The sequence below is a fragment of the Patagioenas fasciata genome, chromosome 9 (genome assembly GCF_037038585.1).
Source record: "Patagioenas fasciata isolate bPatFas1 chromosome 9, bPatFas1.hap1, whole genome shotgun sequence".
NCBI classification, from domain to species: Eukaryota; Metazoa; Chordata; class Aves; order Columbiformes; family Columbidae; genus Patagioenas; species Patagioenas fasciata.
In genome coordinates, this window is record NC_092528.1 from 11,426,721 (window position 1) to 11,451,010 (window position 24,290).

General features: G+C 35.9%; 1 protein-coding gene across 4 annotated transcripts in view; it reads left to right on the forward strand.

Moving 5' to 3' along the window:
- CLSTN2 (calsyntenin 2) overlaps positions 1-24,290 on the forward strand; it is a 334,315-nt gene that overhangs the window by 281,877 nt on the left and 28,148 nt on the right. For all 4 annotated transcript variants that reach the window (XM_065844300.2, XM_071812444.1, XM_071812442.1 and 1 more), the window contains exon 8: positions 331-452. In XM_065844300.2, the coding sequence (XP_065700372.1) occupies positions 331-452 (122 nt within the window). The remainder of the gene's footprint in view (positions 1-330; positions 453-24,290) is intronic.

The window sequence follows — 24,290 nt, forward strand, 5'->3', positions numbered from 1 at the left end:
ATGTATATTTTATGACTTAGATTGGGAAAATGAGTTCTAATTCTTCACTGAAACTAGTTAGATTAAGTATTGATTTGGATTTTATTTATTAGTTTGGACATCATGCTTCCATAAACAAAACTGCTACAGCGTAATTCAGGAAGATGCCTACCATATGTGGCTTCCCTGAGAAACATAATGATCCATAATATTGAGAAAAGTCAATTATTTTGGAGTTTTTTACTTGGTTGGTTTTTGTCTTTTACATGTATATTGCTTTCAAACACACTCACATAAACAAAAGTGTTGAGGACAGTTCAGATCACTTATTTATTTGTCCCTTCTTTTCAGAGATGAACCGACACCACTACGCCCTGTACGTGCACAATTGCCGATTAGTGTTTCTGTTGCGCAAAGACTTTGATCAGGCTGACACCTTTCGTCCTGCGGAGTTCCACTGGAAACTGGATCAGGTACCTGTGGTTTTCTCTTATCTGCAACCCATCCTCGTCTCCACCCCTCTAGAAATCCTAGAGAACAACCTAAATCCTAGCATAATTGCTTTGGGAAATCGGAAGTCTATTGCAATTATGTTGCAACTTGTAACTGCTGGAACAACTTCTCACATCCTCTAGTTGGGATCCACATCAAAAGAGATAAATGAGTTAACTTGGTTGAGTCATTTTATACAGTAGGTTTTTTAATTGGGTCATTTTAAACAGTAAGTAGAGGTTTATATTCTTCAGCAGTGGATAGAGACATGATATTGCATATAGTTCCCTAAAAGTTTTCCATTTATCATTAAAAAAAAATCTACTTTATCAGCACAATGGAAGTGATGGAAACCTTTTCAATAAAGAGTGTGCTGACACACAGGCATTAGTAATAGATGGTAAATCTAATCTGCAGACTTTTACTTTCATCTGCTGTGCTGTATGTAATTTCTCCTTATTATGAAGAGTATATCACCAGGAAATTATTATTAAAGAGATAAAAATTGCCTTTCATAGACTTATTAATTCTAAGCAGGATAAGGATCATTTGGATCAAAGAAGACAGACTCCAGCAAAGTAGTATTTTCTCAAAGCAAGTTTCTTCATGTCTTTGAGTCCAAACTATGATATTGAAGATGTAGATAGTGGAATGGTTACTTTCCTAATTCACCTTTGAGATGCATATAAAAAGATTACATTTGTCATGATTATCAGATGAATGTGGTAAGAAACTATATGATGATCATAGCACTTGGTTTCATTTCCATTAACCAGTTTGGAATCAGTTTCTGCTGTACTTGATGTGAAATCTTAGAGTGTTTAGAGAGGGATACATTTACATTTAATGATATTGAAAATTACGAGTCATGAGTAACTGATGTCATCTCAGATAATGCTGTTCTGAGTGCTGAAGATGAATTTGTATTTCTAAGATACATACTAAGCATCTAAATTAATGGTAATACGAAGTTTATGTAAAGTATTTTGACTTGGAATGCAATCAACTTCTCCTCTATATCCTTACAATGAAAAAGCACCAATTTCATCTCAAAAAATGAAGTCTGTGTGTGACTCTTGTAACTTGGCTATGACAAAATACTCGAAAAATGTACTGCCAAAGATGATTTTCCATTGACAGGGGATGTATGTGATTGCGTGAAAAAGCTTCTTTATCTCTATTACCATCTACAGTTACTTTATTATTATTCTACTTTCTCCGCATAATTTCCATACTTTTTAAAAAATAGACAGGAAAAATGGCATAAACTGGTAAGTACAGGAATGCTAACATCTTTCCTTTTTTTTTTTTCCTATATCACAAAAAAGACAGTCTGTCCCATACTATTGTTTTTTCATATCAAGCAAATTTTTGTGTGTGATTAGCCTTGCACTGGAATTTGATTAGTATTTGTGTTATTGATGAGCAATATATACTCTTTATATTTCTACTTTGACAGTGTTATTTCCTTGCAAAAAGTGCTGTTCATCTCAGAAATCCACCTCTGGATGGTCTGTTGATTTGGGAAATCTGTGTGAATTTGACAGTGCATTGTTTCAAATCAACATGCTAAGAGTGTGTATATGTAACTAGTTAAGTGATTTTTTTTTTTCCTCTTACAAGGGATAAAGAATACCTTGGGCACATCTACAAATTTTGTCTGAAATGAATAATCCTAGGGAACTATCATAAGGAGACAACTTCTCACATCTTCAGCTGAAATTTAATATCTCCTTGGAGATATTTTGAGATTCAATCAGTTGTACCCAGAGTTATGCTTCTGGAGAGAAGTTAGTTTGTTGAGGCCACCTCAGCAAGAACATATACTAAAGGCAGTCCAAAGCAGTTCTTGACACATTAACTCTTTTAATTTCTACTGTTTTGTTCTAAAGTGTGTATTTCATTGTCTGCCAGTACTGATTTGTGTAGTCTAAAATATGCTTCAAAATTGTAGCACTACCTTAGACCATTGCATGTTTAGATACTGAAATAGCTCTGGAAATTTCACCTTCAGAACTGTGTTCTATAGTAGCAGATTCTCAGATTCCTTGGGCTTTTAGACTGTATCTAAGTGTTGTACAGTTCTCACTGTCTGCACGGTGACCCAGGATACTGTAGACAGCATTGCATACATGACTCTGGAAGACATTTCAAAGGTTGGTACCAAGCACAGCCATAGTGGACTAAAATGTGGCAGAGTACTTTATTACTGAGCTTGCTTTATGATTGTGATAATAATCCATAACTTGTTTTTGCTGAAAGGAATCCAGTGACCTTGGAATAAGGTGAAGAATAAACTAGTAAAGTCATTTCTCATTCCTATTTCAGAGTAGTAAAATTTATTATACGAGCTGCTTTGGGCTCTACGTAGTCCACGAGACTACTCATTCTTTCAAGGCACTGACCAAGAAAGTGAGCTTACTGTCATTCCAGATTTAATTAATTCTCTAGATCTTGTTTCTGTGGCGGGTGGCACACATCTTAGTTGCAGGCTCCATTATTGGTGGAATAAAAGGAGTCCTGTAACATATTCTAGAGCAATACCTGAGCAGTGCATCTGAAGCCTTGCCATGGAGCACAGCCATCGTAACTGCCATGCAAAGCAAGCCTCTTGGAACTTCCATACAGTGGCTCCCAAGTTAGCTCTGGGAAGGTTGTGTCTTTAAGTGAGTCCATCGGCCTTAGGATTTATTTTCAGTATGGCTTTCAGTGTATTTAGCCCTATTTGTTGCAACAAAATTAATGGACTTTGCTAAGCTATTTTTTTTCCTGTTGTGCTGAGGATGCATGACCTGAGAATGCTGTAACTCTGGGCATATGTGCCTTTAGTATCGAACTGTTAACACATGAGTATGTCTGCAAAAAGTACTAATAATCAGAGGTAACAGACTTTGAACTGAAGGTATCCTTGTTACTTATAAGAAACACAAGAAAAAAAAAATTGGTGTAGTTTGTTTTTTTTCTCCCACTTTCATCCTTTTGGAAATTAAGTGTATTAGTAGTGAGAGAATCTATTAGTAGTAATCTGGAAGAAAAGGTTTTGAAAGAACCATGTTAAAGAGAATCAGTGTCATGTCTCTTATGCCTGCTGGGTAATAAAACCTGCATGGTTTTCCCAAACATCTGCAATAGCTGCCTGATTAGAGGTGGTTCCTTACTTTTATTTATTCCTGTTTCCTTGGAAGTGCACGTGTTTTCTTTGTTTCAGAACCATAACCTTTCTTCTGAGTTTCCCACACAATGGGAGTATCATGATGTGTTTGTCAACTTTGTAATAATTTATTTTCTCACACTTAACTAAAATACACCTGAGTACCTACTACATGAAGTTTGGTAGTCTAGTCTTGTCACTTCTTTTTCTTTCAATGCAAAGACATTTCCAAAAGCACTTACAGGAGCTCTATTAGCAGCTCTGTAGTAAAGGTTCAAATTAAGTTCTCTTGCTCTCATTGTCATCCACAGGAAAATCTTCTTTTGATCCTCAAATTTCTGCTAGAAGTAGTGACAATTCTTGTGTGTTCCCCATTTCTGGTTAATATAGTGAGAACTCTCTCCCTCCATTTCTATGCACTTTAACTGCTGTTTACTATAGTAGAACCAAATCAAAATAGTAATTTGAATAATTAACCAAGGCATTAAAGCCTTTGGTGACAGTGGAAGACATAACATTAAACAGGACCATGCACAGCATATTTCATGCTCCATTCATCGAAGATATTAGATTTCTCATACTAATATTGAGGATAGTCAAGAGGTATTTTTCCTTTCCCTAAATCAACAGAATATGAACATTTTATTGAGATGGAGAAGGGATCTTAACCAAAGGTGAAGATTTTTTTTCATATACTTGTTTTTATTCACAATGGGAAATTATTTTCTGTTTTATACCAATGTTATAATCCTGAAAATAGTCTTCTAGCCCACAGGCAAAATTGGTATTGATCCTCTTAAAAGACAGGGAATACACTGCATGATCTGGAGCCATTCTAAGTCAGCAAAAAATAGATAAATATGCAGAAAGTTATTGTTTCTTTTCTAAGATGAGACAAATTGCTTTGAATAACCCAAGATAAGCCTGCAGTGCTTTTCATTGTGGAAAAGCCCTGAGAATTATTTTCATAATAGGAAATAGAGGTTTAGATAAATCTGAGCATGATGCATTTTATCTTTGTGCATGCACATAGATGATGAAGGATAGAGGCAAGGCTTCTATTTGCATTTAACCACTTCACTGACCACACACAATAGGGTCTTCCACCTCTAGAAAACAGTCTTGTCCAGTCAAGCCCTTCATTTCCATTTACTTTTTAAAATAAGCTAATGTGCAGGGACATGATACATCAGGAACTAACTTTTGAAGAAATGTATGTTATGTGATAAGAGAACAAAATGAAAGGGATTTGGTATATGCACCTTTTCTTAGTTAAATTAGCTATTTCCATTAAATTACAGCATTTATGTGTGAAAGTTCTTCTTATATGCTGGAATTTTAGAAATTAGTGTGTGTTAGTTTTGAGAAGACAATCATTCACATTGTGAAAGCCCTAGTAGCCTCCTTCTTGAGAGGCTCAGAAAGAAAGAAAATGAGTGAATATATATATGGAAAAGCACACAGCATTGTCAGTCCTGGAGGGTTAAGGGTACACAGAGGGGATAGGATGGCACAAGCTTTCATCTTCTCTGTGTTTCACCTCTAGATAAAAGACCTCAGGCTTGTTAGTCCTATACTTTCCAACGTAAGAGTTTCTTATGCTCTTAATCACTTATTTTACAAATTGATATGCAAACCTGCACTGCTTTATGCATACGTATTTAATAAAATTACAAAAATATGTAAGTTAGGCATTTTCCTACAGACCCAGTAAGAGAGAAATGATAAATGAATCATGTTTCAATGGAGACGATATAATTTCAGGACTTAAAAAGTCTCTGCAGCATCCACAGTAGCCCAAGTGTCTTATAGTCTTGCCTGTTCTGGCACAATTTATTTACCAGTTTCCATCTTTAAATGCTATTTTTATGAATTTTTATTCAGCATCTTGCTTCAAAACAACTTTTGCTAGCACAAGGGTGAGTCAGGAGTGCTGATAAATGTCAATAAAACTCTCTGAGACTCCAGTCGAAAGAAACTTGTTTCATATATCTTTTTAATGCCACTGCAGAATCACTGCTGATAACAAAATCTTGACAAAGAAATCACAGTGGCTGTCAAGAACTTGCTTTATGGTGTATAAAAATTCCTTTGGGCTAGGTCTGAAGTAGTATTCCCTATAAATTGGCCTGTTTTTTTGCATTTCTGATTTCTGCAGTCCAGCCCAGTGTGACATGCAGTGACTGCTCTGTGCTTCTGTTAAACTTCCATGAACCTAAAAGAGCAACTGAGCTGCTTGCAGAAAATATTTTAGAATTCATCTATTTGCATTTACTTGGAAGTATTTGGATATTTTTTTATGTATTTGTATTCTTCATTTTGCAGTTTTCTTATTTTTCTGTCTATGACAGTTTTATTATAGGATTATTATAGGATTTTCAGACTGCTTCATGCTGGCCTACTGTTCCCAAAGACTGAAGATGAGCTAGGTTGACTCCTCTGGAAACAGCACCTATTATGTGCCCTCTTTCACCTCTTACTTACATGAGAAACTGTTAGTCACATATATAGTTATGTTCATTACCAGTTAGGACGGTTGGAAGCAGCAAGACCCTGTGACACCGTAAAAACCCCAAAACAACACCAACAAACAAAACTCTGGGAAAGAAACTCTGTAAGAAATAAAAAAGTATTTCAAACTAGCTCTAGCACCGTGAATTAATGGGAAGTATGATGTTCTTGAAGCTTACTGTGGAAAGGCCCGCCAAATCAATTTAATTTCTTACATAGAGAATAGCTCAGTATTGACTTATTAATATGACTCAAAAAGCTGGATTCAAGTGTCTGTTACCTTGCCTTGTTTCTACAGCACTCTGGGAACTCTAGAAATATAAAGCCTAGAACAGAAATTCCCAATCAAGCTATGCATGTGAAGATGAATAGTTGCATTTGTTTTCTTATTTATTGACTGGTTTTAATATTTATACTTTACACTGTCCCAGATTTATCAGTTACACCACCAGAGTTTGTATGAAACGTGCACAAAGTGTTTTGAAAATGTTGCTGAAGAGCAAGATCTGTTGGGCAATTTCCTGGGGCCTCTATGTTTATCTTTCAAGAAAAGCAGGTTGGCTTTGCTGCATTCAGGCAGTGTTTGAAGTATTTCAGAAAGGCAGGACTGACATCTTTATCCTTCCAAATGCAGGTTAGGAGATAAATAGTGTGTGTTATGAATAAATATGGGTTCATTTATCTATGTGTGTGAGCTGTTTATTCCAGCCTTGGAGCCATGGTTTCTGGATGTCTGCAGTTCAGGAAGAAAGCTTGGTGATATTTTTCTATTTACTTACTTTCCACATCTGGATAACCTCTTGGCAATAGCAAAGCCTAGAAATGCATATGTTTAAGGACATGATGAACAATTACCTAAAAATGCAGAACTGAGCAGCTTTCTAGATATACAGTTTAAAAATAAACACAGAGTGCTGCCTATCTATAATCATCAAGTGTTACTGAACTGACATGCTTCCGTGATGCAGTTTAGGAAAAAGAAAGGTGCATTATAATAGAATTCTTTCATCATGAACAAACTATAGATCTAATTTACTAAGACACGTTGAATTTACAGCATGACAGCACAAAGACATGCTGCAGCTACAGTTCATAATCAGGGCTTTCAGGTGCTTCATCTGTCAGTATGATTAAGCAATTTTGTTATTTAAAGCTGTAATTAAGCCATCCATATTTTTGAGACCTACTGTGAAAATAAGTATCACATATAGTGAGTTTCAAGGCTACAAAAGCAACTCATAGGCTGCGTGAAAACTAGTTTGCAAACTCTTAGGCTTCGCTGCAGCATTGTCACAATACAAGAGCGAATATATATTATATAGCAAGATTATTATTTGGAAGCATTTTCTATCTTGCACCAAACAAGACAAGAAAAAAATAATTGTTCTGGGATTTTTTTTGACTGTGCTATGGGAATGCTATATGTGACACGTAATTTTTTCATGAAGCTCATCATTGATTATTGAAGGCCATTAGGCCGCAAGGTGTGCAGGTGGTTACATTGCAGGTTGGTGACTATGCGAAAGACACATCCAGGAGTGTGTTTCCCTGAGGTTAATGGAGTCTTTTCTTATGGAATTGAGGTTGGTAGGTAGTAGGAAATAGCATGGTCTTACAGGGAAAACTTTTCTGGCCAATACCCAAAGCAGAATTAATGGCAATAGGGAGTCATTTGCCCTGTTCAAGAACAGCTGTTGGTTACAGAAGGCCACAGTAATAATAATGTAATAATAATTCTGGGAAATGAAATAAAATGATAAATCACGATATGGTCAGATTCCAGTGAACTCAGTCTACCACGCTTAGCAAACTGAATAGAAATCTTCCTATTGTATTATTGTCCATAAATCAAATTTGTTATTAGGCTAGGAAACTGAAGCTTACAGAAATCACGTTCTTTGCTACTGAAATGTGCATTAGAATGGAACTAGAACTTGGTCTACTAATCTTCACTTTTTATATTTTACCCATTAAATTTTATTTTCCTGTATTTATTATTCAGATTGTAGGGGGTGTACTTGGTGCAACCTTGGCAGAGTGAGATGGACTTTATATGTCCTCTTAAAATTCCTTCCAGCCTTATGTGTGACTCTCTCTCTAATTAATACCTAATATTTTAAAAATATATTATTAGGGTTACTGCTAGCTTAATGAAACTTATATCAGTAATTTGGGATGTTGAAGTGACCATATTAACAACTCCACACTTAAGGCTCTAGGGGACATTTAACTTTAGTATGGATTTGTCAGTTCTCATTATACCACCTCCCTAGATCATCAAAACCAATTTTCTTATTTACAGAGCTCTTGGGATGTATTAGGAATGGCTGTGGTGGGTAAACCAAATGTTTATGATTTACATGATTTTGAAGAAAGATCAATTTCACTTTTCACAAAGAGCTCTACTTTTTTTAAGCTATTGACTGTCTTAAGACATAGATTTAAAAAACACTTTCTGTATTCACCAGCCTTTCAGGTGAATTGGTATCTAGTGGCTGTATTGATCTATTATGATCTTAGTGGGCTTATTTGCTGCAGAAAGGAAAAAAAATCCTGAGGGCTGCATTAAGCATCAGCAAAGTTTGTAAGCCTGTGCCTCCGCTAATGTGAATCTGCCCTGTTCTTCTCCATGCAACTGCTACTGCACTGTCTGAGAATCTAAACCTTTGCTTTCGCACCCAACAAATAGATACTCAGTAAAAATAAAGGGAATGTCAGCAGTGTTTAAATAAGGTCAGGATAACTGTGATGTTTTTTAATTCAATGCCACCAATTAGAAATGAAGTCTTCAAAATGTGCTTGGATCTGAAAGCTTTGCCAGGGCGTGACAGAGCCAGAATTACTTCAAAATTTAACATTAACCAGTATCTCAGCCCTGATTATGTTACAAATAACTGTGAATCCATTTATAGTTTAGTAGTGTTAATAGTGCTGGCTAGAAAATGGAAATCCTTAGGAATAATTTCATGTCTTAAAAGCTTTTTTTACTTTAAAGTCACAAATCCTTTGTAAGCAGGAAATGAACCCTGCAGAAGCTGCCTAGGCAGGCAAAAACAGGATCCTCACTTGAATTTTCCATTAGCAGAAATTGTTTTCCAATGAAACCGTAAGTTTCTAAGTGCAACCTTAAGGTAAAAATTGCAACTGTAGTGAATCAGAATTTCAGAAAAATTACTGTCATGTTTTAGTATTATTATTGGTAGCTGTAATATTTGTATTTGTATTAGGGTTTTTTTAGCATGTGCATATTAAAGTCATAAAAATCCTACATCAGCAAGTAAATCTACAAAACGAAATACCGCTATATCTGTTGCACAAAGTTCTACTATGATATTATAGCATACTTTCCAAGTTTTAAAGTGTCCTCACAGCCGCCAGTTAGGTTCCTAATTTTCTCATGCCTGCTCAAAACTAGACTAAAAGCTGCAGGCTAATAGCACACAGATCTTCTAAGCCCTGAGCTAGTGTTCTTCCAAATGGTCAATTAATGGTATTCAAGTGGCTAAAGAATTTCAAGCAGTTAGTCAGAATTCAGGGTCTCACTAAGTTATTTTTCAAGCTTACAATGATTGTTTTATTACAAATCCAGCCTTTTCCCTTTCAATTTGTTTACGCCAATTAACTTGTGGACTCAGATTTGTTCAGAGCAATTTACTGCGGCTGTTGTAATGGAATAGGCAGCCTGCATGGCATTTTTTTATTCTTCGCATAAGTGGCCCCGAGCTCTGTCTCACTGAGGAGTTTCTGCTGACATCATTGGATCTGGACACACTCGCAAGTCAGGGTTTGCTGTAGTGCTTTGTGGCCACCACAGAGACCCTGATTTCAAATTCAGTCTTCATTTTACGCGTTCTGAATATTTAACTGAATGTGGCTGATTTAATGAAGATTCTTGCAGTAACTTATCACCCAGAGCTCAGCTAAAGTAAATAGAAGAAGAACAGGGATCACAGTTAAGTGTATTACAATTCAAACAGAAAGTGATTTTATTAATCTAACTCTAGGGTGTATGTGATAGAAGACCATACTACTTTGTATGCAGAGGTAACAGGAAACTTCCACTTCCCTTCAGAAGACTGCTATAGGAGACCTTTCTGAATGACATACTTGGATTCCTTGCAGTACTGTTCTTCTGTTCCTTGACTGTCACTTTCTAGATGAAGTGAACTAATTGTGGTTTGATTTCAGAAGTACACACCCCTGAGCTGGCATACTGTTTACTTAAATGTTTACGTATTTAAGCAGTTACAGTGGTTTTAATTAAACTGTCCACATGCTTACATATAAAAGCTGTTCTAATTTGACATCTTGATTTCAATTTTCATACACATTAAGCAGTTTGTTTTGTTTAGGAATTTAGGCATTAAGAGTCAGCCCAGAAAAAAATCTGCACCTACATTAAACACCAGTTAATTAAAACACAGCCATGCCCCTCTCCCCACCTTTCAGTTTTGTGTTACACATAGCAATGGCTTGGAATTATGGAATCGTATTCAGACAGGTAGAGTCTTACAAGAGAGGGTCTTCTGCAAGGTCTTGAATTGCTTGCCTTGGAAGCTTTCAGGAAAAGAGTAAAGCCTGTTTAGTTGTTCACCACACAACTTTTCATAAAGGTTCAGGAAATTAAGTAACCCTCTGATTTCTTACATGCTCTTAAACTTTTTCATCAGAAATGTCAAAAAACTTTTAAGTAGGTGCCTCTTTCTTCATGACCTCAACAGTTGGGGGACTAGCCATCTTTTCCACATTTGAAAACCTTTTGCAGTTCTGCAAGCCAATGAATCAGTTACTGATATATATGTGGACTAAGGTGTGTTAGAGTCATTCACCAAAAACCGCTTTATCCTTTAAAATTATGTAGGCTCCAGTACCTTATTCCTACCTTATTCCTAAATTTTGTTTGTTTTAAATGAAGTAACATTCGCTTGAAAATTTGAAAGAAAATATCAACGGTGCAATATTTTGTGAAATTTACACACTAAGTATATTAGGTTCTGCTAGAAATGTCGGAGTTCCAAGTTGTAGAAGTGCTAGTTTTAAGCTTTGGTATAAAAAAGAGTGCATCTGTCCGAAGGCGATTGATACGACTTCTGTGAAAAACATCACCCTTGAATTTCATGTCTTCAAAAATCCTGTCTATTAGTTTCCAATTTCCTCATACCTCTGCTAGCAGTGGAAATATTTGGGTACTTATAGTTTAAGGGCATCTTACAATAATTATTTATTGTAAGCTGAAATAGTAGTTTAATAGGACAGATGAATCCTGAGTAGTCAGTTGCAGAGTATCTGTATCTGAGCTGAAGGCATACAAGTTTTTTTTCACAGCTATATTTTGAAATATGAGAGATCATGGAAAATTTTTTAAAGTTTAATTTTATTATTATGATTTCCAAATTTCAGTTATTTAATTATCAGCTCAGACAACTAAATGAAAGCTTTAATACATTGAATTATCCGCACAATCTATTGATGTATCGTATGTATTTCTATGCATTGGGAATGAAGATTGTCCAGAGTAACAGAGGATGAAACCTGCATAACTTCATGCATTAATGGTGTCTTAAACTTATACCCATAACATCAAAATTGGAACACAAGTCATTTTTAGTAGACAGAAGAAATGCAAATGTTGCTTTTCTGTAATTTTTTTCAATATGCCGTACTCTAAATTTGAAGTACGTTATTAGTTTGTACAGTCAGGTATGCTGTCCTCTTAACCTAAACAGCAATAGGAATGCTACCCAAAAATGAACCATTCCTGTGCCCCAAGGGACGGGTGGGTGGGCGCTCCCTGTGCTCTCCGTGCGCTTGCACACAGCCCCACGCTGCAGGATGCTCTCCCGGATCCACTTTGGTAGCTGGCTGCCCCAAAGAGTTGCCTTTTCTCCGATAAGAAGTTACCTGTGCTTTCAGCTGTCATTTGGGTATAACAGCTATAGTGTAAATGTGGTTTCTCACAGTAAGTGCATCCTGTCTTCACACCCCTCTGGCACGTTTAGTCACCATGAGGAAACACTTGATACTTAAGCCTTTTCAGGAGCTTCAGGATCTTTTCTTGTAGAGCTAAAATGTGAGAGAATAAAAAGTGTTAAGTGAAAAAATAGTACTTAAAGGTTACGATTCAGAAGATGCTTTGTCATACTTTAAGAGTAGGATTAAATATTAGAGAGAAAAAAAGTAATCTCAACAGGAGATACGAATCTCCTCTACACGCTTCCGGGGTACAGATAGACAAGAAATACAGGGCTATATATCAAGATATGTATTTCACATATATTATTGGGGTTTAAAATTATTTTTTCATAAAAGGCAAACCTGATTTTTTTAAAAACAGCAAGTCTTATTTTATAGTAATGGTTACATTTGCCACCCATTAATATCTTGAAGACTGCTACTTACCTGAGTAAAAGGGAGAGGGAGGCATTTTTATGTGAATGAACATGAGTCCACATATTTCCTGTGCAATGGTATAAAGTAGCTCAGGCTTGGTAGTGCAACAGTGGATATTAATACAAAGTGCGCAGAGCATTCTCTAGCCTTGGGCAAGTAAAATAAATTCTAAGAAACATGTAAGTTGTGAGATACATGGGTCTCATTCATTAGTATTGCCAATATTCTTCAGTTACTGACTGCAATCTACCTATATATGTCATGCTGTTCATACATAAACCTAATTCTGGTCTCAGTTTCATTGTTTAGAAGGAAGATAAAAGATCATACAACTGAAAATGTGTCTCATGCATACAAAATTCCCAATTTTCATAGCTGTAGTGTATAAGGAGTGATGGAAGTTCTGTATCTAAGATTGGAATTGGACCTTGTGGACCTTGTTTTCTGAAGTTATCTACATTTATCATGGTTTATGGGGTTTACAGTCTTGATAGCAACGGATAGGCTAAATCAGAAATCTTTGAGGCATTTTGATATATAAGATGGATGATCCCTTTACAGTATACAGGAAAATTACTGGCCAGAGTTACTTTTACTATTGATTTGGCTTACCTCTGTATGGTCAATTACATTTTAATATGTAATATTATTGGCGCATGACCAGTTCATAGCCCTGTTTTTTCTTTATCCCTATACATGGTTAATCTGTTTTATAAATTATTCTTTGGGTTCAGTACTCTATATTTGAATAGGGCACAAATGAGTCCAGTCACTGAATGGAATGTAGCAGCAATCACTAAAATGGTGTTGTCTATCAGGAACTGGTGAATACTTTACAAAAGAAGCAATGCAAATTCAGTCTAATCCTTTCCATGAGAAGTAGTACCTTTCAAAAAGCATGACGCTGGCTCCTGGGTCTGACTGAGAGTATTGGAAGGGAGAAAAGTAGCAGAGAAGCAGCAGGATGTCTTGAATATGAGGATCTCTGAATCATACAAGAGAAAAATACAGATAGAGATTTAGTTCTTCCAATGAAAACAAGAAAATGAAAAAACTACTGTAAGATGCAGAGGAATGTAGTGAGGAGACAAGGGAGGAAAAGGATGACCAGAGATAGGAAGGAGGAGAAATTTACTGCAGAAAGTGGAGAGGAGAGAGGTTGATGCTGCCATACAAAAGCCTGTGCTTTGTTTCCAAAGAATGAGTTTTTCCTGATGAATCATGTTATATAATTTTGGGGAAAGCAAACTGTACTTCTGAGGTACCTGAGTAAAATGGAATAAGTTAGTATCTGCCATTCCTTCTCTTAATTGTGAAGATGCTATTGGTGGCATCACAGTAAAATGGGGAGCAGAACTGCAGATAAATAGGCCCTTAGTTCTTTTTTGGTATGGAAGCAATAAAAAAAAAAGTGTCAGATGGGTAGTTTCATTCTGAGGGACATTTTATTTTCAGAATTCTGCTGTGAGGGGCAGAGTTTTCATCCCAAATTACCTTCTGACTCTGCCAAAGGTTCTAGGAATGTTAAGAGGAAATTTCAGCTTTTGTAAGTGTTTCATATGAATTGGTTTGGGTCTATTATAAAATACTTTAGGGAAGCATATTGGACTTCTGTCCTCAATATTAAGATTTTGTTTTCCTCTTTTTTTCTTTAAAAAAGTGATATACAATTTTGAAAACACCTGAAGCATTTCTGCCACCCTTTGACAAATATAAAAATATGTATTTTTTCAGTTCTGGGGGGTTTTTGCTTGTTTTTTTTCTGAAGAACTAATTGTCTCATTTCTAGTAATAGTAATTTAATTTTAGGAAGATGTCTGTAAGCCAGCAGCCATTTTCTGAGCAGTAGAATGGTGTTTCACAGGGAAAATTTCAGCCGACTCAACTGTGAATAGATGTTTGAATTTTTAGATAATTAGTTTAATGATATCCATCAAAATTTTAGGGTTTCTGTAACACTGATATTGAAATTTTCTTCCCACAGTCTATTTATTTCATGTCTCTAACATCCACCCAGAACTATTCTGGGATGCAGACCCTCAATCCTGACTTGTTTCCTCCCATAAAAGCACCAAGAACATGACTGCGAATAGTACTGAAGAAAGCTACATGCTGACTAAATAACATTCTCTGGCAGTGTCACAAATATAGCTGATACCTAATTACCTCTGTATGGTATATAACATATAATCAGCCCATCTGCAAAGTGCCAGCTATGTAATTAAAGGCCCAGCAGTTACCATTTCAGTAAAGAGACTGTGCATAATATTTGGGCTGTATAATTTCCTTATCTGTGAATATAAATACAGAAGCATAGATATACAACCATTCTTCACTTTACAGAAATTGAGGTAGCCAAATATGATTCATTGCCACCTTTTATCTGCAATAAAGACAAAATAGCATTTGTGTTTCTCTGCATTATGTGCTAATTACCTGCTGGAACTGAAGTAAATACAACATTAATCTGTATGGGGAAGAAGCATCTATTTCTTGTGTGCCTTTCTGCAGTTATAGCTACCTCCATCTCAGACTACAGCGATATTCAAAACTACTATAGTAGTGGGCTCCCATCTGAATAACACTAAGTGATTCTCTGGAGATCTGTGAGAGTTGTGTAAGAGCAGGAATTCTTTTATCTCTGATTTGCACTGCACACCTTCAACACAGCAAATATCTTTCAAGTAAATCACCTTCCCAAAATGTGGAAATTGTCAAAGGGTGTTTAATGCTTGTGTCAGCTCTCTCTTCCTTTGCTGAGTAAGTTTAAAGCAACCCTTGCAAGCAGTGTCAACACTTCCTTCAGAGATAGCAAGCCTTTGAAGAGGGATTTGCTTCAAAGAGCCAGCAGTACCATTTTCAGCAGCAGAGAGGTCATTAGCCCAGGGGGTACTCTGGTGGGCTTTCTTCTGTGTGCAGAATGCCCAGGAATTGTGTTATTTTCCTGGTGGTAGGCAAGAACTGAGGTCTCAGACTGGGTATTTATTTCATGGATGAGAAAGAGCACATAGCACTTCCTGGAGGATTTGAATAGATAAAGGGGACTTGAGAGCTTTGGTTTAACAAAGTGAGTGATGCATGTAGGTGGGAATGTGTGAGAGGGAGGAGAGAGGAGATGTCTTCAGAATCTGGTTTTCAGAGCTGAGCCCAAGTGCTTCCTGTCAAAATCAAACACAGCATAACTAGCCCGTTTGCTTTGTCTCTGGAGTCTAGTTTGCATTAATCACACTCTCTGCACCTTCATAACATGTCTAAATAACTGACTGAAACAACCATTATATTTGTTCAGACACCAACAGCAAGGGAAGGATATATCATCCTATTTTGAACAGTGACAACCTCCTTTTTCTTAGTGCAACCTCCTTATGCTCAGAGAGAAAAAAAAATACTCAGATATTGAATACCCTTCAGGAGTATGGCCAGAAATCTCAGTCCTTGGAACAGCAGGCAGTCAAGATGCCTGACTTATATGTAGCCTTTAACATTTGAGTATTAGTATTTCAGCTAGTTTTTTAGAAAGCAAACTTAATAAAACCCAGTAGATTAATATTTGAAAAGTAATTGCAAAGGTAGGAGGGCTTGTTTTGTATTAACATTCAATTTTTTTTTTTTCTTGAGTATTATTAGCATACTGAAAAGTATTTTTTGGTCTTTTAGCAAATAATACATGTTTCAGGAGGCTCATTAAATGTGTTTTTCATTCAGTTTATGACCAGAACTCCATTTGCAGACTATACACTTTACTGAACCCTCTGAAGAGTTGAAAGAAAACAAGTTCATTGCAAATCTCTTAATAGAAATATCTAACAGGCAGAATCCCTGCACGTATCATCTGAGCAGAAGCCAGATCCCGGAGATAAGAGGAAGTGGTATAAATTCCACATAAGATTCAAAAATGAATGATGAGGCCTCATAAGTGAAATAAAGTGGGAGTTCTGCGTATGCTGTGTTGAGGTGGGAATAAACTCACAGACCGAAAGCTCATTTCTACTGTCTTCAAAGATAGTTTGCTCAAAAGCACGCACTTCTTTTCAATTTTGATTTTATGTCAATTTTAGAAAGGACATTAATAATGCAAGAATGTAAGACTGACACAATGTGGGCCTCAAGGTACATGAAAACATTATTCCTAATCTACTTAGTCTCTTCTCATTGATGTAGTCATGATCATAATCTGTACCTTTTGGAAATAACGATTTTGTGTTTTGTAAAAGCATCAATAGTCAAAATTCAAAAATTGAATTGAAAACTTCAATAAAATAGTGTCAAACAGACTTCATGTCTCAAACTATGAAACAAATGAGGTATTTGGGCTATTTCAGTTAGGCAAGAGGTCAAAGGGTCTGGTGTTTTTCATATGTTTTCCTTAGTGTTATTCTTATGTGTTAAGTGATAATAATGTGTTCGGTTTGTGAATAATTCTCAAAGACATTATCTCCCTAAGTCTTTGCATTTTTTAATATCTGATCATATATCTAGACATTTGCATATGTAACATTTATAGAAGTTTCTGTAATTTAAAGAGGTGTTTAACAGAAGATTTATACTGACAAATCAGAGAGTAGATCAATATCTGGCAGGTAAATAAACAAACAAATCATATAACCTTTAAAGCTGGAGGCAGAAAATTAAGCTTGTAATGTTTATTCTGGGCAAGATTTTGGTTGCTCCTTTTATTCCTCAGTTTCAGTTAGGTAAAAGGGTTGATTCAACTTGATTTAAAAAAATGTTACCATGTTTCATTATTAGGTAGAAAGTGCATTCATCTCAGAATATTGATCATTCTTTCCATTTAGAAAGAAACAGTTTCCCACCCTGATAGGACTAAGAAAATATTTTATTGAGCCTGACAAGCTGCATCATTTCATGGTGGGAGGTATAATGCCTCTTTCTTGCCTTTCTTTCCCTGCTTCGCACAGCAGTAGATTTCAAATGGCAAATCTGTGCTGACATTGGCTGTGAAGTATTTCCAAAGTAAAGTTATTTGTATTATCCTTAATAGTTTAAGTTTTTCTTGTATACGTGCAGGTTACTCATTTGTGGAATGTTTGTATGGTCTGCAAATAAATAGCAGTGACTACTATATTATCTGATAGATCTCAGAGCACCTTACAAATATCATCAGCATAACTGTCCTCTTTAAAATGGGAAGTATTTGGGAAGCAGTGAGTGTGTCCAATGCTACTTTTAGTTCGTCTGCTAAACAGGTATGAATGGGTCAGATATCTTTTGCATAAAATTGTCAAAGAGCATAATTTAAGTTCCCATGTTAATAGAACTGGGATATTATAATTATTTTCATCCATAACTATTACATGTACAGGAACTGATCAAATGTTAATCTTTGTTTAAAAAAAAAAAAAAAAAAGGAAAAGCCAGCATGCATAATTATCCCACAAAACTGACTTTGCACTGGCAGCTGCTTCTGCTACTGATGCGCAGAGCAAATCCTGAGTGCTTACTGTGGATTCTTTTGTTTTAATTTTCTGCTGTGTTGTATTTTGTTTTGGAAACAACTTCTGTGTGGAATGTGCATGGAAAATACTGAATTTATGAAAAAACTGTATTTCTCCTAATGAAGATTTTTAAGATTTTAACCATTGCTAAAGGAATATTTTATAGAATACTAAGAAATCCTGAAGACTGTGGGCTTTTTTTTTGTACAATGAACATTTTCTGATATCTGGTAGACTCTTCTTCTTTAAGAGGGCTGAAAACAAAACAGTTATCTAATACTCCTTTTATATCAGTAATTTCTGGCAAACATTTGGACTACTAAGTGCTGTTTGACTGTACATCAGAGTATGTTTCTGCCTTTTGTTAGCTCATGATCAAGTTATGCTAATTAATAGGGGGAAAAAAAAGTAAATCAACACTTAGCAGTATGACTTAGTGCTCAGTAAAGCTTTCTCTTAAAGGCACTGAGTATTATAAGAACAAAGGCCAGCCAAAATGGAGACCTTTTAAAATTATTATTATTATTTAAACAACAGTGGAGGAAGTTGCTAAATGTTTCTTTAACTGGTCTACTCACCTCCTGGCTTTCTAACTTCCACTGAAATCGGTGCTGCCTCCTTCATTGGGCATCAGTTTCTGACAGCCTATTTAGAAGGGAATATTGCTCTCAATCCTACAGTAATCTAAAAGTCTTTATATACAGTACGGAGTAGCCTAGTCTCTTCTAAGCGTAAGGCAGACGAAGGATGAATAGCCAGATATATTTCAGAGTAGCCTGGTTTCTGATGGAAATGGGCCAGCAGTAATATCATGCAAGATCTTATCAGAGGACTGCGAAATGAGAAGCTAAGAGAAGTATTTGATTATTTTTTCCCCTCTCCCTTCTTATTCTACAGTTAATGAATAGAGATTTACCATTAGATTTTTTTAATTCCTTTCAGTTTTTATACTCTGAAGGCTGATTTGCAGATGACTTATACATCCTATGTGGTTGGAATAAAGTTGACTTCATTAAATGATGGAGTAATAGAGTAGATGTTGTGATTACAAAAGAGGGCACAATATTGCGATGGAAGTCAGTGATCTACTCTGTCTGGCAGAATGCCAACAGCACAAGGGAGACGAAGACAATCCATCTAGCAAAGAGGTCAGTGCTACAATTAACATTCTCTCTCTAGCATATGGGGCAGGTAGTTTAGACAAAAACATAATAAACCCTGGAAAACTCAGAGTCATCTATATATTTAGCTCTTTTAAGCTGAGGATGATAGACAAATCAGATTAAAACTAAATTACAGTAATAAAACACTCGCCCCAGTTGCCACAGGGTGACTGCAGTGCCTTTGTTCACCTTCTTCTTTGAGATGAAAGACATTTGCTGTGTCAGTCAGCCCCAAAATAAAATACACTACAGAGCTCTGCAAGATTCAGGGGTTTTTTATCTCAGAAAAATCAAAGATCAAAACATGTCTTACATCTGTAATTCTGGTACTAAATACAGACTCACCTCTCTTAGGAGCTTGCTCTTCCTTCTGCATTGACTGGAACGTACATGGAGGGGAAAGGGCTGAGGAGAGAGGGAAAGGATTGCTTTTATTTGTCACTACAACATAAAGAGGCATTTCTGATAACATTCAACAAGGCGTTTCTTATGGGAACATAAGTAGTTATGAAGTATACTTGGCAAGCATGCTATATACATGTATTTCCAGGAATTCTTTTTGGACCAATTAATATTATTGGGGTATTTCTCAAGAGAAAAAAAATATTGAAAGATGGTACTTCCCTCATCAAATTTTCTGAATTATTTAATGGCCATCCACACTTTACAGTTTGACATGTTAAATAAACCACAGTGCATCATAAATAACAGAATTCAAAGTGTTCTAATAACATATTCTGTTTATATTTTCTTAAGAATACCAAACAAATCTTAGGGTTGTTGCCTAAACAGTCAGTGATTTATTTTTTTAAGTGAAAGTAAATATCTAAATTGTATAAACATGAAGCAGAAGAAAAAACATGGACTAGACAGTGAGTAAACAGTTGAAAATGTCAGTTTGGAAGGACTATGATTAGATATGTACTTATTTGCAGACTGTTTCGCAGACTGTCTGTGGGCATGTTACTGGTACCTCATTTAGGAGCTTGGACTTCCTCCCCTGTCAGTAGAGCCTTCAGAATGAGATTCCTGTGGCTCTCGACCACCTTAATAGAATCTCAAGAGGTTTCTCTTCCTTTTGTGCATGCAACCAGAGGTAGGGAATACAAGCTGTGTTTCTAGTTTCCTCGCTGAAAGGCCTGTGAGGAAGCTTAGGAGCTGCATAAGGAGCAGGGAACAACTTCCTTCTCTGGTTAATGTTCTTCTGATACTTAGTTGAGGTGCCAGAAAGAAGGAATAAATTTAACACAGATATAGAAGAGTGTTTATTTAATATTCCAAATAATTTGCTGAAATTTCAAAATAAATGATGCTGAAGTAACATCAGCATATTTACTAGAGACATCAAAGTTCTGATGCAGATAGTGGCTATGGAAAATCTTTCTCACAAAGGAATACAAACTACTCCATGTAACAACCACTACTGCTAACAAATGGAAAAGCGGCAATGCTCTAGTCTCACAAGGGTAAAAGTGCTGGTCCAGAGCAAAGCAATCTAGGTGGTGTTAGTATTTGGTTTGGTTGGGTTTTTTTGTTTGTTTGGGGTTTTGGTTTGGCTTGGTTTTGTTTTTCCTTCACTGCCTGCTATCAGCTGTCAGGATTCAGCAACTTGCTGAGAGAGACTTTGTGATAAAATTAGAGCAGGGCTATGCAGGCTAAGGTTCAGACTCTGGAAGTATGCAACAGTATTTTTCTGTAAAAAACACTGAACTTGTAGATTGTGATGACACTTTTCAATGTATCACCTGCTAATTTAACTGGTGGGAGTATATTGAGCCCTTATTTTCCCATACACAGTATATTTTTCTTCCAGCCTGCCTCAGTTACTACATACGTACTGTATTTATTGCACTTCAATGGCAGAACATATTGATTTTAAAAACAGGGGGAAAAAAATTGTCCTATGAGGGAACTGCTAAAAGATGAATGTAGAAAGAGAAACTCAGATATATTTTTTAAATATCCAGTACATAATATGAATATTTTAGAGCTTAAATATTTGAAGTTTTCTGAAGAGGTTGTGGAGATATTGGGGACATATTTGCACAGCTCCACTTAGTGGTCAAGAATATACTGAACCTTTGTCATAAATGTTTTAATCCTTTTCCGTTTCAGCAATGCTTTAATTAAGTAAAGCCAACAACGTTGCAAATATCTGTCCTAATGCACAGAGCCTATTATTGAGGTAGAATAAATACTGCTACAAGACATAATAATTTATATTACTGGATTAATTTGATTAGTCTGTGTTAGCAGTTTGCTTTTGTTTATTTTCAATAGCTCTTTCCCAAACTGAATATGTTGGCAGATTATACTGCAGCACAAAGCCAGCTTGAAGTGCATATTTGTTGATTCACACAAAAAGCAAATTTTTCCTATAAAACCTGCATATTTACAGCAGAAATACATTTTTGTTCATTATATTAGAAAACAAAAATGCACTAGATAACCCAACTATCTAATGAAGCAGGCGCATTCTGAATACTGAATTACATACTCTAGGACATTTTTAGCAGTATATCCTTTGTTCTTGGTGGTGATGAGATAATTAAAAACAAACAAAACAAACACGAAATCCTAAGGTGCTTCTAGACGATGAGAAAAAGAGAAAAAGTTGACTGTGTAACTTATTTCCCTATATCACTTAATCAGCTTTTGCAGGCAGCTCAGCTACTGAAATTTAATGCAATGATTTATTGGAAAACAAATCAAAAGAGACCATTAGACTTATAGCAAAAGGAATTACCTAAGGTATATTCTTTTCTTTGTTTAAACTAACATGCTTAATTGTACAAGTCTGTGGATGAGAACTGATAATAGGAAAACAATTCAAATACTAAATGAGTTTCTAAAGTAACAGATAAAAGCTCATTCAACAATGTCTTTAAAGTTCTCATTCCTCAGACCAGCATTTCACAAACCCCAGAGTAGGACAGGAGAAGCCTTTTCTGTGCTCACCTTTGGATTACCTTCCTGCAGAATTCATCGACCTTGTGCCTAATGACTACACTGCCTGAAACTCTTAAGAAATATTATTTTTATTTTTGCATATGTAAATGTATCTTTTTCTTGTTAAAATTGCAAATACCTGTAACTTTTTCATTTTTACCCGAAATCCACTGCCAAATCCTTCCAAGTAATTACCTTTTCAGGCTTGCTTTCTTACAGAGGCAGAATTCCTTGGGTCCCTGTCAAAGGTGTAGTGAAACCTTTTTTGAGAACCTGTAAGTCTGTTGCCTTTGAGCTCCCTGTTTGTATGCATTATAATGCTTTCTCTTAGTACTATAAAAATGTGTCAAAAATATGTAACAAAATATTTTGATATGCCAAATATATCAAAAATCAAAATATATTGGAACCATTTAATGATTTAGTATCACCAACAGAAAAGAACAATGCCAAAATCTGTATATTTTTACAAAGCTCTTTCAAAAAGTATTATTTTGGAGATGGAAGCAAAAGTGTTTTTAAAACCAAAAATAATATCCGTGTCCCCCTCCAAATATCATCAGTGTTCTGTACTCTGAACAAGGGTAAAGGGAGCCCCCACACTTTGAGGCAGATTTGCAAAGCACGTGGCTGCTTTTGGAAGGGGCAGAGGTTGGATGTGGGTGCTGTGACTGAGTGCATAATGCCAGTGCCTTTAAGCATGAGATCAAAGGAAGATTCCCTGCATTTGTTGTCTTCTTTGGTGAAGTGAGATAAAAATGTAGAACCTGAATTGCCTCTGCTTGTTTACAAAGCTTTCACAATGATGACCTCCGTCAGCTCTATGGAGACATGCTTGTAAATAAGGAAATTAACTATTCCATTGTTAGGGTTTTTGTATAAACACTGTACAGGAGCATACAAGGGATTTGAGGTAAATATTTTGTTTACTGGGAGGCTTGAAGATTTATAAACATAGCAAATGTACATCCAAAGAGAAAGATTTGCTGTTAATAAATGCATAATAATTATTACTATTAACTGTTAATTAATAAGTGTGGTAATAATTCAACCTCTTAATGAAGGTGCACTGCAACTCTTTATTAATGGAAACAGTGCCTTCATCTTCTTTAGACTTTGCATTTTTCTAGATGTGTACAACTATTGGAGCGGATATTTTTGTACAGAAACATATTAAGCATGACTAATTTTCTATTATGCTACTTTATGAAAATATGCAATTTATAATCCCAAGTGTATTCCTGACTTCCTTGCAAGCAGAGGTAAGCATTAGTATTCTAGCTGCTTGGGTATTCCTGATGTGAATGTGGTTCTTCCTTCATTAATGGTCCCATTTTGCTATAAATGAATATAATAGCCTTCTCCACTATAGTCTTGATTACAGAGCGGCCTAATGTTTTACTTATTGAAATACTGCCAAACAACAGCAAGTAGATTTATTGAGATGACACAGAATTAAACTGCGATGAATAATAGACTGCTACTGAAGTGTTCCATGGTCTGAGAAAGTTCCAGTTGTGTAAAGGCCAGTACCTCTTGGAGTGACATTTCAGCAGATGCGCATCAGTTCAGGCAGGATGAGTTCTATTCTGTAAGGTTAGGTTGAACAAACAGCAGTGCACATTCTTTTTCAATTTGAGTCACCTCTGTTGATAAGAATTCAATTGTAGAAGTGATTTAATTCATTTAACGTTAATGTTTAATGGAAATCATACTTAGATTCTTTCCATAAAAAGCAAAAGAGAGGAAGTGATTTGAACACCTTTGTGATTTCTGTGTTTATCTTTATTCGCTTTCCAAAAGTTAGGTTCTGTGTTTGCAGATTTTAAACTCCTCTAGTCTGTGACAGGAAGTATTGGTCAGCTTGGCCTCACCAGCCCAGCTATTTGCAGTGACTACTACACTCTTCTTAGCTAACCATCGTATTTTCAAGTTTTTAGCACATAACTCACTGTCAGTAGTCAGTCCCTTCCTCAGCCCAAATACGCAGAGTGTCCCTCTGAGGAGAGCTATGGCCCCAATAGTATTCCTTTTGTCATTTGACCTTTGGCCATGAGCACCAAAACACCACCTCCAACATGCCAAGCTATTTTAGGATATTTTTTTTTTTGCAGACGATAGTATATAATTTTTATCATGTGCAACTATTTAGATTTGTATCAGTTAATAAGACTGGAATTATGCTTAATTTACATGAGA